Below are 16,011 nucleotides of genomic sequence, written 5' to 3'. Positions count from 1 at the left end.
TCCTACGGTACTTGTGCTTGCGGCTGACCCGTCCTATGCCTGCTTGGTGGTACACCCGGGCACTTAAAAGGGCCAGAATTACTCTAGTTCTCGACATCTATCTTCTCCTGGTCCGGTACCACTTGCGTTCATTTGTGACTGGCTATCTGTTTGCTCTCGTCTACAATTTCTTCCCCTCCTAGTAATACTAGTCGCCCTACTGGAAAATGTCGCTCTTTGCTTCGACCTTATCTCTGCTTGCCCTGGTCTCTTCTACTTCGTCGGCTCTTACTCCGGTAGCTCCTGGTCCTGGCGACATATTCCATGCTGGCTCAAACTGTACGATTGTATGGAACGCGGACTCTACTGGCACATGGAAGAACCTCTCCATCGGTATGTTATCTCAAGCTCATCGAGGCAGCAAGCGTACTGACACTCGGCTGTCGTGTAGATCTTATGACAGGCTCTAACAACGCGATGGTTCTTGTTACGAACGTGGTCGCTGGACTCGACGGCACGTCGACCGAGCTATCACCCTACAACTGGACTTGCCCCGACGTAGAGCCCCATTCCGCAATCTACTTCTACGAGGTCTGGATACATCTTGCTGTTATAAGCTGTTAGACTCATAGCCTGTCTAGTTCAACAACGGGGGGAATACGTCCGAGGCTCAATGGACAACACGCTTCACGGTACGTGACACTACAGCTCCTGTTATGCATTTCCTCAAGGCCGCGAAGATTGCTTCATCTTCCGGAGATACGACGCCTCCGGACAACTCTACTCAACCTAATGGCAATGCGATTCCTTGGGGTATTGGCCGTCTTGCTTCGAACTCATCCACTTCTGGTCTTGCGGCCCAAGCTGTGACACCGCCCATGCCCAACACGACTGCCACTCAATCGTTTGCCACTGAGCAGTCTGGTCCCACTGATGCGATTCAAGGGTCGGGGGCACCCGGAGAGTCGGCAGCCGATGATGCCAGCTCGCACCACAGAGGAACCAGGACATGGAGTCGAACGAGGCACGCAACCAAGACGCACGACGCCTCTGCACAAGCGGACTCGGCCAATACAGTTGCGGCGGATTCCACGACACCTTCGCTTCAAGTAACAGGAAAGACTCGGCACTCGTCGACAGATCACTCCCATCCCTCTGCTGCAACCTTGGAGCTGCCACCCGCCGCAACTTCAGATGGCAGGGTGTCCTCTGAAGGCCGCACCATGGTTCACAGTGGCGCCCGACGACGGGGAGGTAGACCATCCGTATCACTTGCGCTTCTGTCCATTTTCGTGTTCCTGTAATATGTGTTCCCGGCGGCGCAGTATGTTAGTCAAAATCAACCAGTGAAAATGTAACATCCTATTAGATCGCGCTATAACCTAGCAGGTGAATAAAAAATACAATGCGTTAGCTGATACAACATGAGAGGAAATGCGATAGTCATGAGGGGGAACAGCGCTGATACAGGGTGAAAGCGTGTAGCTAGGAGCCCCTGATCTGGTTGACGAGTGTCTCCCAATAAGTCCAATCGGACATGTCGGGACCGGCGAGGCCGTTCATGTCGTTGCCCATGAATCCCGACGAAGACCCAAACAGATTCGACATATCTGTCCCACTGCTCGCGCCGTTCCAGGGGAGACTGTTGAGGCTCCCGGGCCCGTCAAAAGAGCCGGTACTGACGGTATTGCACCAGTGGTCCAGAAGATTTTGCGCCGCCGACTCCTCCTCAACGCCGGGACTGCCCGACGCAGTCGGTGAGAGCTGGAAGGTATCCACCTGTTGCAGACGGTGAAGAGTGGGCGAACGCGTGGAGGTTGTAGGTGCTGCGTTCCGGAACGCATTTTTGGGGGACTGGGCGAGGGACGGTGAGGCGACACCGAAGCTGCTGGCACCGTTCACGGACGTCCGCCGCGGAACGGCCGGCATGACACTCGGAGAACGCGACGTGGTGGATTGGCCAAGCTCCAACAGTAATTGCGCGTCGACATGGGGCCCTGCAGAGTTCGGTTCAGGAGCCCGGAATGGGTCTTGCCCATTAGCCTCGGCCTGCAACGATTTGTTCTTCAGGAACTCAATGATCTTGAGCTCCCTGCGCGTTGTCTCGTCTATATCTGGCATGCCTTCGTGCTCCGCCAGGAAGGAGTCGAGAATGGTGTGCATAGCCTCGGCGTAGGGGCCTCTAGGCTCGAGAACGAGGTAAATTCCACTGACCATCGCGGTTTGGAATTCACGGTAGGCATTGCTCAGGGAGTCCCGTGCTTCCCTCGGGCTACCCTCCTTGAACTTGCGTCGAACCTGAAAATCTTTGATGGCAGAGTCAAAGCAGGCTTTGCGGGACGGGAGGTAACGATCGGAGCGGAGTTTACGCAGCAAGTACGGCCGATGAAGACTGATCCTGACGAACAGTACTTCTGTGATGAGCAAGTAACGGTGGACTGGGATATATGTCAAAGACTCGTCTAGTGAGGTGTCGGGCTCCATAGCGAAATGAGGCGGTAATGTCTCGACGAATTTGAGCAGCTCCTCGTCCAACGCTAAGACGTCTGTGTAGTGGCTCGGGTGGCGTACCTGCTGGAAATGATGCACCATACGACCGATGATGGTAGCTAGAGCATGGCGGAGGATTACGAAAGTCATAGGTGTCGGCTGGGAGAGGGGAGGGGAAGTACGCATCCGCGACGTCAGAGCCGTTTCATCGGCAATATTTAAGGGAGGTAAGGTCGATGTGTAGTCGTCCTGGATGGCATTCGGCCTGCCCAATACGAGGGCATAGGATCGGTCGGCATGATACAGATATGCCCTGCGTAAGTATAGTATTTAGCCTGTATTCCGATTCACAGTGTCCACCTGCTCACCATATCCGTCGTCGGTATTCAACCCGAGCAGGATCCATTCCCTGGGAGTCTTCAGTAAGAATGCCAACAAGAAAGCAGATTGCATACCATAGCTTCACCGTCTCGGTGCAATCCAAGAGCTTGTGCCGTCCGCACAGCAGCGCCGAGTTGGCTCCAGCACTCCGTTATGCGACGATCAAACGTCAAGAATCGAGCGCTCTGAGAAAAAGTTACTTGCTGACACCCCATGGAGGACTTGGCGAGCGTACCAGCAACCGGGTAAGAACCATCTCGAGGGAGTCAGGCTGGATCGCAGCGGCAATCAAGAGGGAACGGCGCGCTATCGGCAACCAACCGTTAGAGTTCCTGCATCATATCTGCGCGAGACTGCTCACAAGACCAATAGTATCGCAAAGACGTTAGTCTGCGAGTGCGACAATCCCCGCCGATCGCCTCAGGCGCTAATCGGACGGAGATGGCAAGCACGACGAAGAGCAAAGGAAGGAAACGGACGTCATTGGGATTAACGTCTATTCCGTTCGCGCAGATGGAAGCATACGCAGCCCTGACGTCGCGCTCAGCCAAGGGGTAGCGCGTCCAATTACTGGTGCATAGCCAATGTGAATCGATCCAATGTAGGTGACGGGAGGTGAAGCGCTTACATTGAGGCGAAGTAATGATCTATGAGGATATCTGCGAACCGCTGTGGAGGGAGTTCCTGGAGCAACTCGCTAAAATTCTGTGGCGAAACTCCGCAATCTTGTACAAGACTTCTTAATTTATCGGCCGCGGATGGTTCAGAATCTTGTCGGACGGATTCGATAATGGAGTCTGTCGCATTGTTCAGACTAGACGTATGAGGCAATCCGGGAGTCTTAGGGGCTGCCTCGACTTTCACGGAGCTCAGAGAAGGCGAACGCATGGCTGACGGCTCGCGAGATTGGGGTTCCAGGTTTGATGGGCCGACAACGTTTTGTAACTGGCATAGTTCAGGTGCGAGTTCGCACCGGCGAGACAAGCAACGTACCTGTTCAAGGACCGACGCTGGAGCGATGCTGCCAGACGCGGTATGACCATACCACCTGCCACTCTGAAATGTACCCCCGCTGGCATCCTGGTCGTCTGCCTGGGACCGAGCATCATCTTCAGCTCCTTCTGACAGAGAACGGTGGCCTTCGCCATGCCCGCTCGCTTCGGCTGAAGCAGGTGTCGAGGCATCAGTGGAGCAAAACTGAGGCAAAGCAGTCTCGATAATACGCTCCAGTCTTGCGATCCGCAGGTGCAAATCTTGGTCGGACTTGCCTGGCTGATATGCCTTGCATAATTCGGGGACCTTCCGTGCGACGCACTACCAGTGACCAACGGCCAATCAGTTGCCGTGTATTACCCACGGACGGAAATCGGAAAAAACATACATGAGAGCATGGCACCTGCCTGTCACACTGTATGAAGCGAGTAAGCTAGATGTTATATTCATGACTCGATTCGATGCACCTTCTGCTTTCGACGGTGGCACTCTCCGCACGAATAGCTGGGCAATAGTGAGAAGGAAAACCTGGCCCTAGAGCTCGCCATACCTGACTCGGGTCCGAGCTTTCTTGGACGACCCTGCGTGCCCCTCATCGTCCTCCTTTTTCCTTTTAGCGGACTGTCCTGCCGGTGTGCCGCCCGGGGACGCATGGTTAGCTGGCTTGACCATGGGGGTTGGGAGACGCAGACGTAGTGTTCTTGAGGACGTTGTTAATAAGCTTTCGGACTTGTAGGATATCCAAGAAGGGGGAGCTTATGGTGTGCAGGACTTGTGGCCGGGCGTTCCTAGTCATAGGCCGTTTACAGAAAACCGCATGCAGGGCGCCGCCACAAGGTGCATCTTATCTCAGAGTCGCACGTGCCATTGATCGCCGCAGCAGTCCGAGTTGTGGCTGCGCTTGCCTTGTGCTTGGACTGAGTTTACACAAAGCTTGCTCTAGTCCCCGTTGACGCTATCGGTGCAGCGTGCACACTGTCTCTGGCGTTATGGAAGAACCGGCTTGGAAAAAACTCAAACTTTCTCTAGAAAGGCCGTACAAAGATGACACCGGTGAATACATCCCAGTTTTGCTGGACATCACGCCGGATGGCCAGCATATCTATGAACCGTAAGCACATTTGTGTCCTGGTGGTGCCTTGGAGTTTTATATCTGTGAAGGCGCGAGGACCCCTCCCAAGCTCTGGGCGAGAAGCTGAGGCGCATCTTCCTCGAGCGCGGAGTGGACTTCTTCGACACGTACGGAACGGCAAAGCACGTCGAGAAAGACGAGAAAGTTCGTGAAGCAGAGGAAGCAGAAGTCGAGCATGATGTAGACGATACACATCGAGCTCAACCCATGACTGCGGAGGAACTTTACAAGATGCGCATGGAACTGATGCCGCAGCTATAGTGAGTACAGAGATCTGTCTGCCCTGCCTTCTCATTCACGAACTCAGTATTGCCCTCGGAGAGATGTCACACGCGCGGGATCTACTTGGCTTGCTACTTTCATCCACATCCACCGCTCCCCCTGCACCTGAAGTACGGCCTCTTCTCCCATCGCACGCGCCGTCCCCAGCACCCCCCCTCCCCCATGCCGAACTCACTGCAACCGTAATCACGAAACCTCCCCCAATCCCTTCCGTCCAAACCTTCAATGCGCAGTTGACTATAGGCGGTAAGGACGAAGCACTACGGCAAGCAGCTGATGTATTTAAGAGTGCCGCGGCTGGCATGGAACGTACTCGAGTTCGTGGGGAGCAATATTGGGCTCAGGCGCTGAAAATTAGAAAGGCCAACTGGGGCTTGGTCCCGGCACCCTTACCCTTTGGTTCTGCTACTGGCAAGGGCGCCGACAAGACTTCTAAAGATTTTCTCATCTCTTTTGGTTTGGAGGATTGTCAGTATATTCTGCTCTCCCTTGCACCCGGTGGACTTACGTAGAGTCCAGCCAGTCCAGCCTTCCGCAGACGGGCCATTAGTCACATGCCGACGTTCGAGACCTCGTCAAACCTCTTGGAATTCCCGCACCGCCAAAAAACCCGTCTTCGAGTTCGTCTGACCACAGTTGATGACACCGGAAAGCAAATTACTTCACAAAATGTGCTAAAACTACTCTCCGAAGACACGGTGGACAGCGCTTTAGGTGCGGCGCAAAGAGAGATCATTGAGCAGGAGATCTTCTCGCTCCTCATTAGAGAAAGCAGCGCTTTACCTACTGCTTCCTCGCGCGTGGCCGAACGTCTCATTGTAATTGAGGCATCGCAAGACACGGAATTGTGTTTTGAGCTGGTGAGTTATCCCAGTTACCGTCCGGACAGAATTAACTGTTACAAACAGGTAGACAGTGATTCTGTTGGTGACCATGAGCGCCCCTTCGATAATCAGGACGGCAAGTGCGACCTCATCTTCGCTGTGCTGCACATACTGTTGCTTCGCGTTCATACGTACTTCAAAAGCCAGCGCCTGCGCAGTGATCCAAGCCCGACTTTCAGCCAGCCCCCTCACATACTACAGCCGATCATTGATGCGCTACAATACGAGGTCTTTTGTCGGCGCGTAAAAGCAGAGATCATGAAGATCATCCATGCCTTAAAGCAAGCTGGTGTTCCGTCTTCAGTGCGCCTGAACTCTGTAGGCGAGAGTGGACATGCGCTAGTGGACCTATTGAGCGACCAGCAAGGAGGTCGGGTTAATGGCGAGGTGGTCGTCCGGATCGGGAACAGGTGAATGATCCAGGATCTTGCCTCTTATGAACTTATCCGACCTGCCAACAGGGATACCCTTCGGTTTACGCTCACGTCACCGTCATTATTATATGTCCACCTTCCCCAGGGGACGATATTCATCGCCTCCATCACCCAACTCGGTCAACTCCTGACAGACGAGGTGGAGTTGCGGCTGTTGAATCGGATCTGTGAAGTGGGGACTGAACTCTGCTCCCCCGTCAATGGGACGTGGTTCGTGGATCTTATCACGAGTCGAGCCGTAGGCAGATGGGAAGGTTGTGTATTGTAAGTCATCGACTTGGCTTTGCGGTGCACTCGCATACTCAGATCGCTTCGCAGGAATTTCCGGATATCCTACAATAAGGATTTTAAGATCCAGTGCTCAGCATTCCGGTTAGATCGCCCGAACGGAAGACCGGAGAGTCTGCTAGACACTTATGAGGCTAGTCAACAAACGGGAGTGCCATTGTTGGATTGGGTGGCGGAGACTATCAAGACCGCGCTGTCTCGATAGTCATTCATCTGTGCTGTCTGATAGTCGTTCATCGCCCAGTTCATCATGGACATGGCATTCGATATCGACCTTCACAACGTACACTACTCATTCAATTGCTCCATACCCTCGAACCCCGTATTTCAAGACATCCCCAGCCCGAACCAACATGTGTACTGTTCAGACTAGCAGCTGAAGACACTGGTTCAGTTTCACCGACGCGGGCCTTAATAACTATTGTACTCACAAGAGCGAGGTGACCGCCAACAACAGGTCTTGCCCTGAATCCCTCCACCGACCCGTCAACGGTCTCGTACCAGTCGCCCAACGGCTGACTGCTCTTGCCGTCACTAGCGTACTTGTACACTGAAGAAATGAACAAATCTCTGGTGGTAGTGCTGGTAGCGATCCCTGCAGTCCAAATCGACCAGTCTGACGGGCGTGACTGGTGAGTTGTCAATGGCCGGTGAAGTGCCTCAGCCACGCACCAGATTTAGTGTATGTGTGTCTGGTGTCGAGAGGTACACCGTAGTCGCGAGCAACGGTGGGATACCATGCGCTCTCTGAGTATCGTCAGCCAAGGTTACGCCGCCTCGCAAAGCAAGTGACTCACGCATCTGGTAGACCGAGTCGGGGAAGAGCTTAGTGCCCAGCAACTTCTCGGCGTATAAGTTGTACGAGAGACCCCAGCTTTTGCGATAGTATTATTAGGGACAAAACTCGAAAATCATGCGCGTCATCGAACGAACCTGCTACTGTTACCATACTATCATCACGAGTCGGTAAGCAAAGACGAGGCATGATATACAACTTCAGTAATCTCACCGAGAGAGTCAAGTGGTCTCCGCTGGAAGCTGTAGCGAATTGTTGCCATTGCGGGACATATGAAGAAGCGATGGACTGGCGAAAGTAAGACTAAAACTCCGAGGACTGAGAGTGAGCTAGGCATACGCTATAGTTCGACGCCCTGCTGCCATCTCCAAGCAAAGAAGCAACCTCGGACATGGCTTGGATGCCAATTATGCCCTTTATAGCCAGGTTGGTCTGGTTAGCAAGAGAGCCTGCGAAGTCATCTGTGCTGATCTGATTGGCCGGAATGAGAGCTTCCTGGATGAGATACTGCGTCCACTGGTCGAGGAGGTTGGACTGCATACGCAGACAATCAGTTACGTGAAGAATCCAAACAATCTTCATCAAGATGTGCTCACATACGACTTGATCAGTGATTGGTCATTGGACTTTTGGGTATAGCTCAATGTCATAATCAACATATTGCCGCTTTCTGAGCAATATCTCATCGTTGAATAGTCACATCATGCAAAGGTGGAACGGTTTACCTTCCAACGGCATCGGTTCGTCATTCCCTAGAAGAGCGCGAAAGCCTCGTGAGTTTCCACCCTCGGGGACAAGGCCAGAGTATATACCATCGTTATGGCCTACGGCCTGAGGGTAATGGGCACCTGTTACATGACATAAGTTCTGGTGATTTCCAAATACCGATGATCCCAATGACTTACCCATATCATGAACGGCCCATTTGTTTGGATATTGACCCGTCGCCTGGTACTCAAACAAGGGCAGTAAAAGGTATTTTCCGAGCGCCGGATTTGTGTATAGGAAGATAGGCCAAGCCGGGAAAATCACGTCAACAGTGTTGGTATTCTGCATTGCAGAGTTAGGAGGAGCAACAAGCATAGTATATTGCTGCTTACACCGTCACTGGAAATTTCTGAGGAGAGAGATGACTCAGCGAGGATTTCCATATACGAGGAGAAGAGGTACCTTTCATGAACATTAGGACGTCGTCAGTATTCCAGCTCCCGTCACTATTCTTGGAGATAGAGATTTCCGTCGCTCCGAACGCTTGTCTTACCGAGAGCGCGGTGATTGCAGCATAATCAGATGAAATGGCAGATGAGTCTGAGTTCAATTTGGCATCGAAGGAGTTTGCTCTGGAAAGTGCATTGCTGTAGTCTCCGAGGAAGAAGGAAATCTGGAAGAACAGCATTGTCAGTGATTTTTGGAACGTCGTGATTGCATATTTTCACCGATACTTACCGCGCTCGCTACAGTCGAATATTTACTCCAGAAGTACAGGCTCCTAGACTGCAAAACTCCGCCGGCAATAATGTATTGAATGGCTGGATCCCGCACATGTCCTACGGAAATCACAACGGGGCTGGTGGCGGCGTTAACACTTCCCAGGTCATGCGCGAAGCCAAAGACGGGCCAGTTGTCTGACACAGCTCGGAAGTTTGTGTCTTGTGTGTTTGCAAGCTTCCCATTATTGATGAACTGTGCGCGAACGACGGTGTCCTGTCCTGTCTGATATGTCACGCCATTGCCCTGAAGACATTAAACGGTCAGAGAAATTTGCTCTATAGACATGGATCCTGTCCTTACGCTAGCTGTCGAATAATAGGCGGAACCCTCTACAAGACCAGGAATCAGCAACAGCACGGATTCACTGTTTATTTGCGTGCTCACGTTGAATGTGATCCGAGACTTCGCCGAATTGAGTCTGAGATACTAGCTGGACTTGATGCGTCAAGATGTTGCTCGTAGTCGTAGTAGTCCAGTTCGCGGTCAAGGAGTTGTCTCCAGTGACCCACTCTGCGCTGATATCCGTGTATACCTGGACGGAATGAGCCTGGCCATCATTGGACTTCGCTGACAACGCCAAATATGAGAATGGTAGAGATTGCAACACCAGGTCTGTAGGCTAACAGGAACAATGTCATGATAATCTTCAACGCATACGTCTTGAATCTCACCTCCACGGGACTCAAGAAATTGACCGTCAAATCCACGGGTCCTGCAGTAAGTACGAACGTGCTTTGGGTAGCGGTAAACTGTTTGTGATTGTTGAGTGACTGGATGCTATGTATAGTATCCCGCGCTTACAGTCAGGCTTTTTTGGACAGCCTTAGTAGTTGTTGTACCAGGAACTGAGGGGGCACCCAGGAAATTGTAGACCGTGTTGTCGACCTTGATGTACCCAGCCCATCCTAGAATCTAAGGCTATGCTCTAGCAGGATAATAGGTTAGAAAGGCGTCGCACTTACCGAACCGGTCCAGAAAGTCGGCCATGCGTCGTTGAGGGCAGTGCCCGCCCCTTGAGGGAGCCAGGCTGACAAGTACGGAGTGCGAACCGCGAGAGGAACGGCGGCAGGGTTGAAAGGAGTGGCCGTCCACGTCACGGCCGCTTCAGCGACGGCAGTAAGCAGTGAGAGCGAGATGGCAACGCTCGGGAACCTCATTGCGATATGACAGGGAGTTCCCTGGACCTGCTCAAATCTGCACTGGACACATTTATAGCAGACATTGAGTCGATGCCGTCAACATCTTAACATGATGGGATACGTCTCAGATGAGAGGATCGTTGTCAGCGCACGCTTCTCGCGTCATAAGATCAGGAGCACTGGCGGCATACGTGCTTACTTGTGGAGAAGTGCGAGCTTAGCTCCCGTGACACTGTATTTGCATATGGCGCATCAAAACTGCCTGGAATTCGAGAACGTATCGGTGCAAATAGTTCCCTTCGTGTACTCACATCCGCTCGAAAGTCGGGAACTGGGCACTACTCAGCGTCGAGTTGGCGAAGTCAATGCTCAATAGGCAATGCCCATCGTATTGCTGTAAGTGAACGAGGATACGAAGAGCAGGTACATACAGCGGGATATGATCGTCGTTTTACGACATAGAAGTCCCTTGGGTCGGCAACGACGGGCCGCTTCGACGCCGTAGAGCAGGTGATAGACTCTTCCACCAGGCGAAAGCATGGGTGATGTAAGGTGATATAGCACCGCGGCAGTACATACCTTCTTTCGGTGTCTGTTGTAAGTCTGTGGCTCCCAATTGCGCGGACAATCCGGCCGTGTCTGGTAGTTGCGGGGCTCGGTACCGCGCAGCGACTGTCGTTCAAAACAAACGGAAGTCAGGTCAAAGGGAAGCTAAGCCCTGAAAACTGTGCGGTCGCACTGCCGAAGGATATGCGCCTTTGTTCACGTGGACAACTCTCTCACCCAATTACCAGCGGCGCACATGCAACGTTCTCTATGTTTCCCCCGGAGGGTTCGCACATGAAGACTCTGTCGTCTGCATTCAGTATCTTTCAACGGAATCCATGACCGCGATCTTGCGACTGACGCTGGCGATGGCATGAGCTTGCGTTCCGGTCACGATAGTGCAACGAGTCAAATGAGGCCGCGGATGCCATCTGAAGTTCTGATGGAATCATTAAATTCCCCTGCTATTATTCTCCGTGAACCAGCGAGAGTTCTCCAAGTCGCCTCGACAAGGACAATCGTCCATCCTAGTACACATGTCATGGGCCCCATGCTACTGCGCTTGCCATGCGAATAGGCCTGCGAAGGGGGACGTGCAGTGGTTTAGTGAAGACGAGGTTTGATTGGTGCGTAGACGGGATAATATATGATGGTAGTCTGCGGCAAGACCAGGGTTAACTTCGACTTGCTACCTTATTATGACCCATCAAGGAAACGGGCGCCTCAGTCTAGCACACATGCAGATTCAGTCCCTCACCGGTAACCCAATCAGACGAGCGGTCTCGCAGATCTATGGGACACTGCGAAGTTGTCGGTACTTCCAGCCCAAATCCAGCCCTACGTCAGGTTATCTCCGTGAGTGCGGACAGGTTTGCCGCGTCAACAAAGGATCGGATTGGTCGGTGTTATACCTGCTGTCAGTACCAGTATAGCCTCTCCGGAACGGAAGAAACAAAGCAGTACCTACATCACCGCGTTGACCGTTTGACGGAGCTAGTCTCGAGCCATCATGATACACCTCCTACGCGAGTCACTCCAGTCTCTGCTCGCAACCTGAATCTACCTGTGGGCGAGTGAGTATCATGCGAGAATGTGGTGGATGTCCCAAGCTTGACGCAAAGACGTCAACGTTGCGCGCATCACCGGATACCTCTCAGCTTCAGGGGAACGCATCGTCGAGGTAGTGTATGTCAAGACCAGAATAATGCAAATGTCGCAGCGGATAGCAAGCGCGCATGCATGCCCGGTTGCCAACCCGCGGTTGTACGGAAGGAATGATGGAGTCCAGCCCTCGCTAGTAATGTCTCTCCGCTAGTCGCTCTTAGAGTTGCAGGATGTCGGAGGCCGCCTCGGTCTGGTTTCCGCCTCCATTACATTGCTCGCTCTCCTTTCACTTCCGCTACGAGCTGGCTCCGTGTGGCAGGACCACATCATATATTGTTCTGGGCACCTTCAAGCTGGGCTGGTGTCGGGCGGGTCGCTTTCCCTAAGAGCGCGTCGGGCCGTGCCTAGGAATGGACTACAGCCCTTCAGTTGATCTGGGTTCTGTATTTTCCCCGAACGTGTGGGTAGAGTCCCGCTCGACGCTCTACATACCGGCATTGATGTATGTCTTATATCATCTAGTCGTGAAGTATCGATATTCTTTCTTGGAGGGGCTTTCTGGTGCAGCTTGCAATGCCTCGCAACCTCGCCACTTCTTCGCACACTCGCGCGACGGCTGGATACTGTGTTCCGGTTCTCGAGTATCGCGAATCGTCCAGAGATTCCTGTCTCCGACCCTGAAGCCCAGGAGAAACCGACTATCCCAGGATCTGCAATAACACCTCTCACGGAGGCACATCTTCGAGAGGACCGGAGCACGCTGATCTTCATCCTGTCATTCTGCTTCGTGCTTGCCAGCCTTGGTGATTTCTTGTCTCTCATCACTTACGGTGCAGGGGCAGATACGGCATGCGGTGCGTCTGATAGCGCGGATCATTGACTGATCGCTGACGCGCAGTTGCAGCGTTTGTGATTGCATGGGGCGATATGTCCGCGCATTCTGGACGTCTTGTCGGGCTCTTCATCCTTCGTCAAGAACTCAGGTCCCTGGGTATCAGGACTTGGGAGTACATGCTATTCTTGGGTTGGTTATTGATCGGCGTAGGTAGGTTGTCTCCTATAGATTTGCCGCCTTGCAGTGCTGATGTACTCGCAGGGCTTATATTTGCGACGAATGCCATTAACATAGGGATGATAAAGTACGCGTATCTGCTACGATGTCTCTAACTTCTTTGCGGTACTGACCGGGGTACTTACACAGTCCCATACGACCCCTCCGTGCCTTCACCTGCACCCGCAACCTGTACGTTCTCGCATATACGCTGTTGAATAGAACTGATGCGACCATTGCATCTTCTGTATAGCTTCTTACCAATTGCTCTGACATCCGTTATCTTCCATATTGTCTTTGATTTCTATGTTATCTTCCGGCTGTCAACGTTGATCATGAAACGGTCGGCTGGGCTGCCCTCGCGTCAAGGACTGAAGGGTTTGTTCGAGAGACGAATTGCGCAAGCGCTGAGCCTTCTAGCTCTGGAGATAATGGCTGCACCGACGGCGTTATCCGATAGGGACGTGCCTAATTTCATCCCGACCAGTATTGGCTTCCTGCTGGTTCTTCGTTAGTACTCTCCCATTTATGGGTGCCTGTCATATCTGACTTAGCACATCAGTTGCCTACCATTATCGAAGTGCTGTTGCGAGGGTCGCCATTTTAGGGTCACCTCTCAGTAGCCCGGCGCCGCGTATATATCTCAGTCCGCTCAAGGCTCCTTCACTCGCTCCCGTCCTGCCACCTGTCTCGCTCTATAGTAATCCATCGAACACCAGGGGCCTCCCAGCCAATGAAGGCCGTGGCATAAGGAGCATGGACTCGCTTGCGAGTGATCGCATTCCTTACGATGCTACAGGTCGACGGGCTGTACTACCCTCTCCGCCTGGCATAGGACCTCAGGAAACCCTTGGAACCCGTGCTGGGAAGGAGAAGATGGAGTTACAGCCGGTCGTACAGCGGGATCTGATAAATCGCCAGATTCTTTCCTCCCAAGTGGAGTTTGCAAGGCAATTTGAGCAAGATGCTCCTCCAGGTCCCCTAGTACCGAACCGCCGACGCCCGCAAATATCGATCGCCGTTTCACCCACCTGGGACAGGGACGACGTGTCGCATGTAGGCAGTACCAGAACGCTCAGTTCTGCGGTACTAGGTTCAGACATCATCCGCTACACCCCTAGTACGGCGAAGCCGAAACGGGACAGAACCAAGCGTTGGTCTGTTGGCTCTCGTTTCTCGACTAGGAGTTCACCTCGGGATTCCATGTCGACGTCTGCGAGTAGTGTCGCTCAGCTGTATTCGGCCGTCTCTCCACGCGGGATGGCTACGCAAGAGTTGCCTGTAGTGTACGAAGCTGGTGCTCGACGTGGATCGCAGTCGTCGTCAGTGGTGCCGGGATCGGGGAGGAGGCGGACGTTCGGTAACCAGTCCTTGCGTCGGGTAGCGAGCAGGTTGGCCGCGCCGGCGTTGTCGTCTGGTAGGAGGAGTCCGTTGGGTCTTCCCGCTCAGCCCCGTCTCGCCCCCGATGGCAGCCAGCGGGACTCCTTCGGCGCGATTAGGGGACCCAGACCCCCTCCATTGTCGTCAGCTCGGTCTCTGCAGAGAGCGGCAAGGCAAGGAGATGCTGAAAGTGTCAGGTCAACCAGGCCGCGGAGCGAAAGTCTCCCTGAACACCTTGAAGGATCTCGCGCCGGGAGTGATGCTGGGGATTGGGCGGTGCCGGCTGCCTACTGATCGTCCGCCCGTCTGAGCGTGGTACTGTATAGCAACTGTGTTCTGTCTATAATAACCATGAGAATGGTTCACTAGTAATATAAGTGAAACTGAGACTGCGACCAGCATGTATATATCTGGCAGTGTTTACTGTACCATAGCTAATTAACAGGTCGGATAATACTTCCGGGCAATTCTCTGTCCCGGAGCTTTGCCAAAAAACTGACCTGGCTCGCTCTGGTCTCGCAGGTTGCAATCTCGAAAGAAAATTCTTGAGCACACCCCGGCTACACTGACTTGATCACTGACTGAGGCAGTTCAACTGTTGTGGCCACCAGAAAGTCGTGGGAATAACGCCGTCCTAACTTGTCCTTCCACCACTATGGCATCGTCTGAGCTGTTAAAGCAGATCCAGGCCGGGAAGAAACTGAAGAAGGCAGAAACCAATGATCGCAGCGCCCCGATTATTGATGCAAGCAAGAGCAGCGGGGGTGGTGGAGGTGGAGGGGGCGGAGCAGGAGGCATCGGCGCAGCGTTATCGGGGGGAGGAGGCCCTTCGTTGTCGGGAGGGGGTGGCCCGCCGCAGTTGGGAGGGCTCTTCGCTGGAGGCATGCCCAAGTTGAAACCCGCGGGCCAGTCAAATCTGGGTGCGTTGGGCCTCTATCCTCTGTGAGCGAGTATTGATCTCCCCGCCAGCCAAAGCGCCAACTTTAGGCAAACCTCCCTCAATACCGAAGCGTGACGGTGCATCTCCTGCACCCCCAGCGCCCCCGCCTCCTCAGCCACCGAGTAGGGCTCCCCCTCCTCCGAAACCTGCACCGTCGCCAACGCCTCCGGCACGCGCAGCACCGTCCGTACCATCGCGGTCAGTTCCGCCACCGCCTGCCAGAGCACCCGCCCCTCCTCGCAGACCTCCGCCGGAGATCAGCCGCCCTTCAACTCCCCCTACCCGCGTCCCTCCCGCGATCCCTCCTCGCACCTCTTCCCCGGCTCGTTCCTCGTCGCAGAACACACCCTCCCGTCCTGCTCCTGCCATACCTCCCCGAAACAGCGCGGTCCCGCCGAGTCTCCCCTCGCGCAAAGTACCGCCGCCACCGACGACACCTGGTCGAGCCCCGCCCCCTCCTCCGCCTGCTCGTCCTTCCTCTGCTGCCGGACCGCCCAGCAGGGCAGTACCTCCCCCTCCACCTGCTCGCAAAGGCGCCCCTCCCCCGCCCCCGGTACGCCCGCGAGCCGTGTCCGAGTCCGAACCATCACACTCTGCGCCCGCCCCACCGCCTCCTCGGCCTACTAGTCTAGCGCCCCCTCCGCCTCCCCCGGGTCCTTCCCCTGCCAGATCCCGAACCATATCAGCCGGCCCTCCATCTA

At 54.0% G+C, this 16,011-nt stretch overlaps 5 protein-coding genes across 5 annotated transcripts; 3 read left to right on the top strand and 2 right to left on the bottom strand.

The window, feature by feature from the left end:
- Positions 1 to 206: 206 nt before the first annotated feature.
- On the top strand, positions 207 to 1,283 carry GLOTRDRAFT_35285 (uncharacterized protein; the record flags this gene model as incomplete). The annotated part of the gene is made up of 4 exons (XM_007863629.1): positions 207 to 372; positions 431 to 570; positions 621 to 671; positions 720 to 1,283. The coding sequence occupies 4 exons, from the start codon at positions 207 to 209 to the stop codon at positions 1,281 to 1,283; spliced, it is 921 nt and encodes a 306-aa protein (XP_007861820.1).
- GLOTRDRAFT_55410 (uncharacterized protein) lies at positions 1,276 to 4,626 on the bottom strand. The gene is made up of 10 exons (XM_007863691.1): positions 4,394 to 4,626; positions 4,311 to 4,347; positions 4,232 to 4,258; positions 3,844 to 4,164; positions 3,479 to 3,795; positions 3,212 to 3,420; positions 3,086 to 3,156; positions 2,925 to 3,035; positions 2,838 to 2,878; positions 1,276 to 2,782 (listed from the first exon to the last, which is right to left on the bottom strand). Exons 1-10 carry the CDS (start codon positions 4,513 to 4,515, stop codon positions 1,465 to 1,467), a joined length of 2,574 nt encoding a protein of 857 aa, XP_007861882.1. The 5' UTR covers positions 4,516 to 4,626; the 3' UTR covers positions 1,276 to 1,464.
- Positions 4,627 to 4,771: 145 nt separating this feature from the next.
- On the top strand, positions 4,772 to 6,843 carry GLOTRDRAFT_70848 (uncharacterized protein; the record flags this gene model as incomplete). The annotated part of the gene is made up of 6 exons (XM_007864226.1): positions 4,772 to 4,954; positions 5,005 to 5,235; positions 5,283 to 5,725; positions 5,777 to 6,121; positions 6,170 to 6,551; positions 6,603 to 6,843. The coding sequence occupies exons 1-6, from the start codon at positions 4,833 to 4,835 to the stop codon at positions 6,841 to 6,843; spliced, it is 1,764 nt and encodes a 587-aa protein (XP_007862417.1). The 5' UTR covers positions 4,772 to 4,832.
- On the bottom strand, positions 6,340 to 10,307 carry GLOTRDRAFT_70846 (glutaminase GtaA; the record flags this gene model as incomplete). Its single annotated transcript, XM_007864225.1, has 21 exons — positions 6,340 to 6,551; positions 6,603 to 6,839; positions 6,894 to 7,239; positions 7,295 to 7,479; positions 7,536 to 7,610; positions 7,661 to 7,737; positions 7,797 to 7,813; positions 7,873 to 7,947; positions 7,999 to 8,193; positions 8,256 to 8,329; positions 8,385 to 8,411; positions 8,472 to 8,507; positions 8,565 to 8,709; positions 8,760 to 8,776; positions 8,830 to 9,040; positions 9,106 to 9,393; positions 9,451 to 9,479; positions 9,535 to 9,769; positions 9,822 to 9,899; positions 9,952 to 10,062; positions 10,113 to 10,307. The coding sequence occupies 19 exons, from the start codon at positions 10,305 to 10,307 to the stop codon at positions 7,228 to 7,230; spliced, it is 2,082 nt and encodes a 693-aa protein (XP_007862416.1). The 3' UTR covers positions 6,340 to 6,551; positions 6,603 to 6,839; positions 6,894 to 7,227.
- A 1,860-nt stretch (positions 10,308 to 12,167) lies between these two features.
- GLOTRDRAFT_109679 (uncharacterized protein) lies at positions 12,168 to 14,833 on the top strand. Its single transcript, XM_007864224.1, has 7 exons — positions 12,168 to 12,399; positions 12,462 to 12,793; positions 12,844 to 12,984; positions 13,036 to 13,078; positions 13,141 to 13,182; positions 13,244 to 13,500; positions 13,553 to 14,833. Exons 1-7 carry the CDS (start codon positions 12,350 to 12,352, stop codon positions 14,662 to 14,664), a joined length of 1,977 nt encoding a protein of 658 aa, XP_007862415.1. The 5' UTR covers positions 12,168 to 12,349; the 3' UTR covers positions 14,665 to 14,833.
- The last annotated feature ends 1,178 nt before the right edge of the window (positions 14,834 to 16,011 follow it).

Source organism: Gloeophyllum trabeum, assembly GCF_000344685.1.
Source record: "Gloeophyllum trabeum ATCC 11539 unplaced genomic scaffold GLOTRscaffold_00002, whole genome shotgun sequence".
Lineage (NCBI taxonomy): Eukaryota > Fungi > Basidiomycota > Agaricomycetes > Gloeophyllales > Gloeophyllaceae > Gloeophyllum > Gloeophyllum trabeum.
The sequence above is the reverse complement of the archived record's forward strand: the minus strand, read 5'-3'. Positions and strand labels throughout refer to the sequence as shown.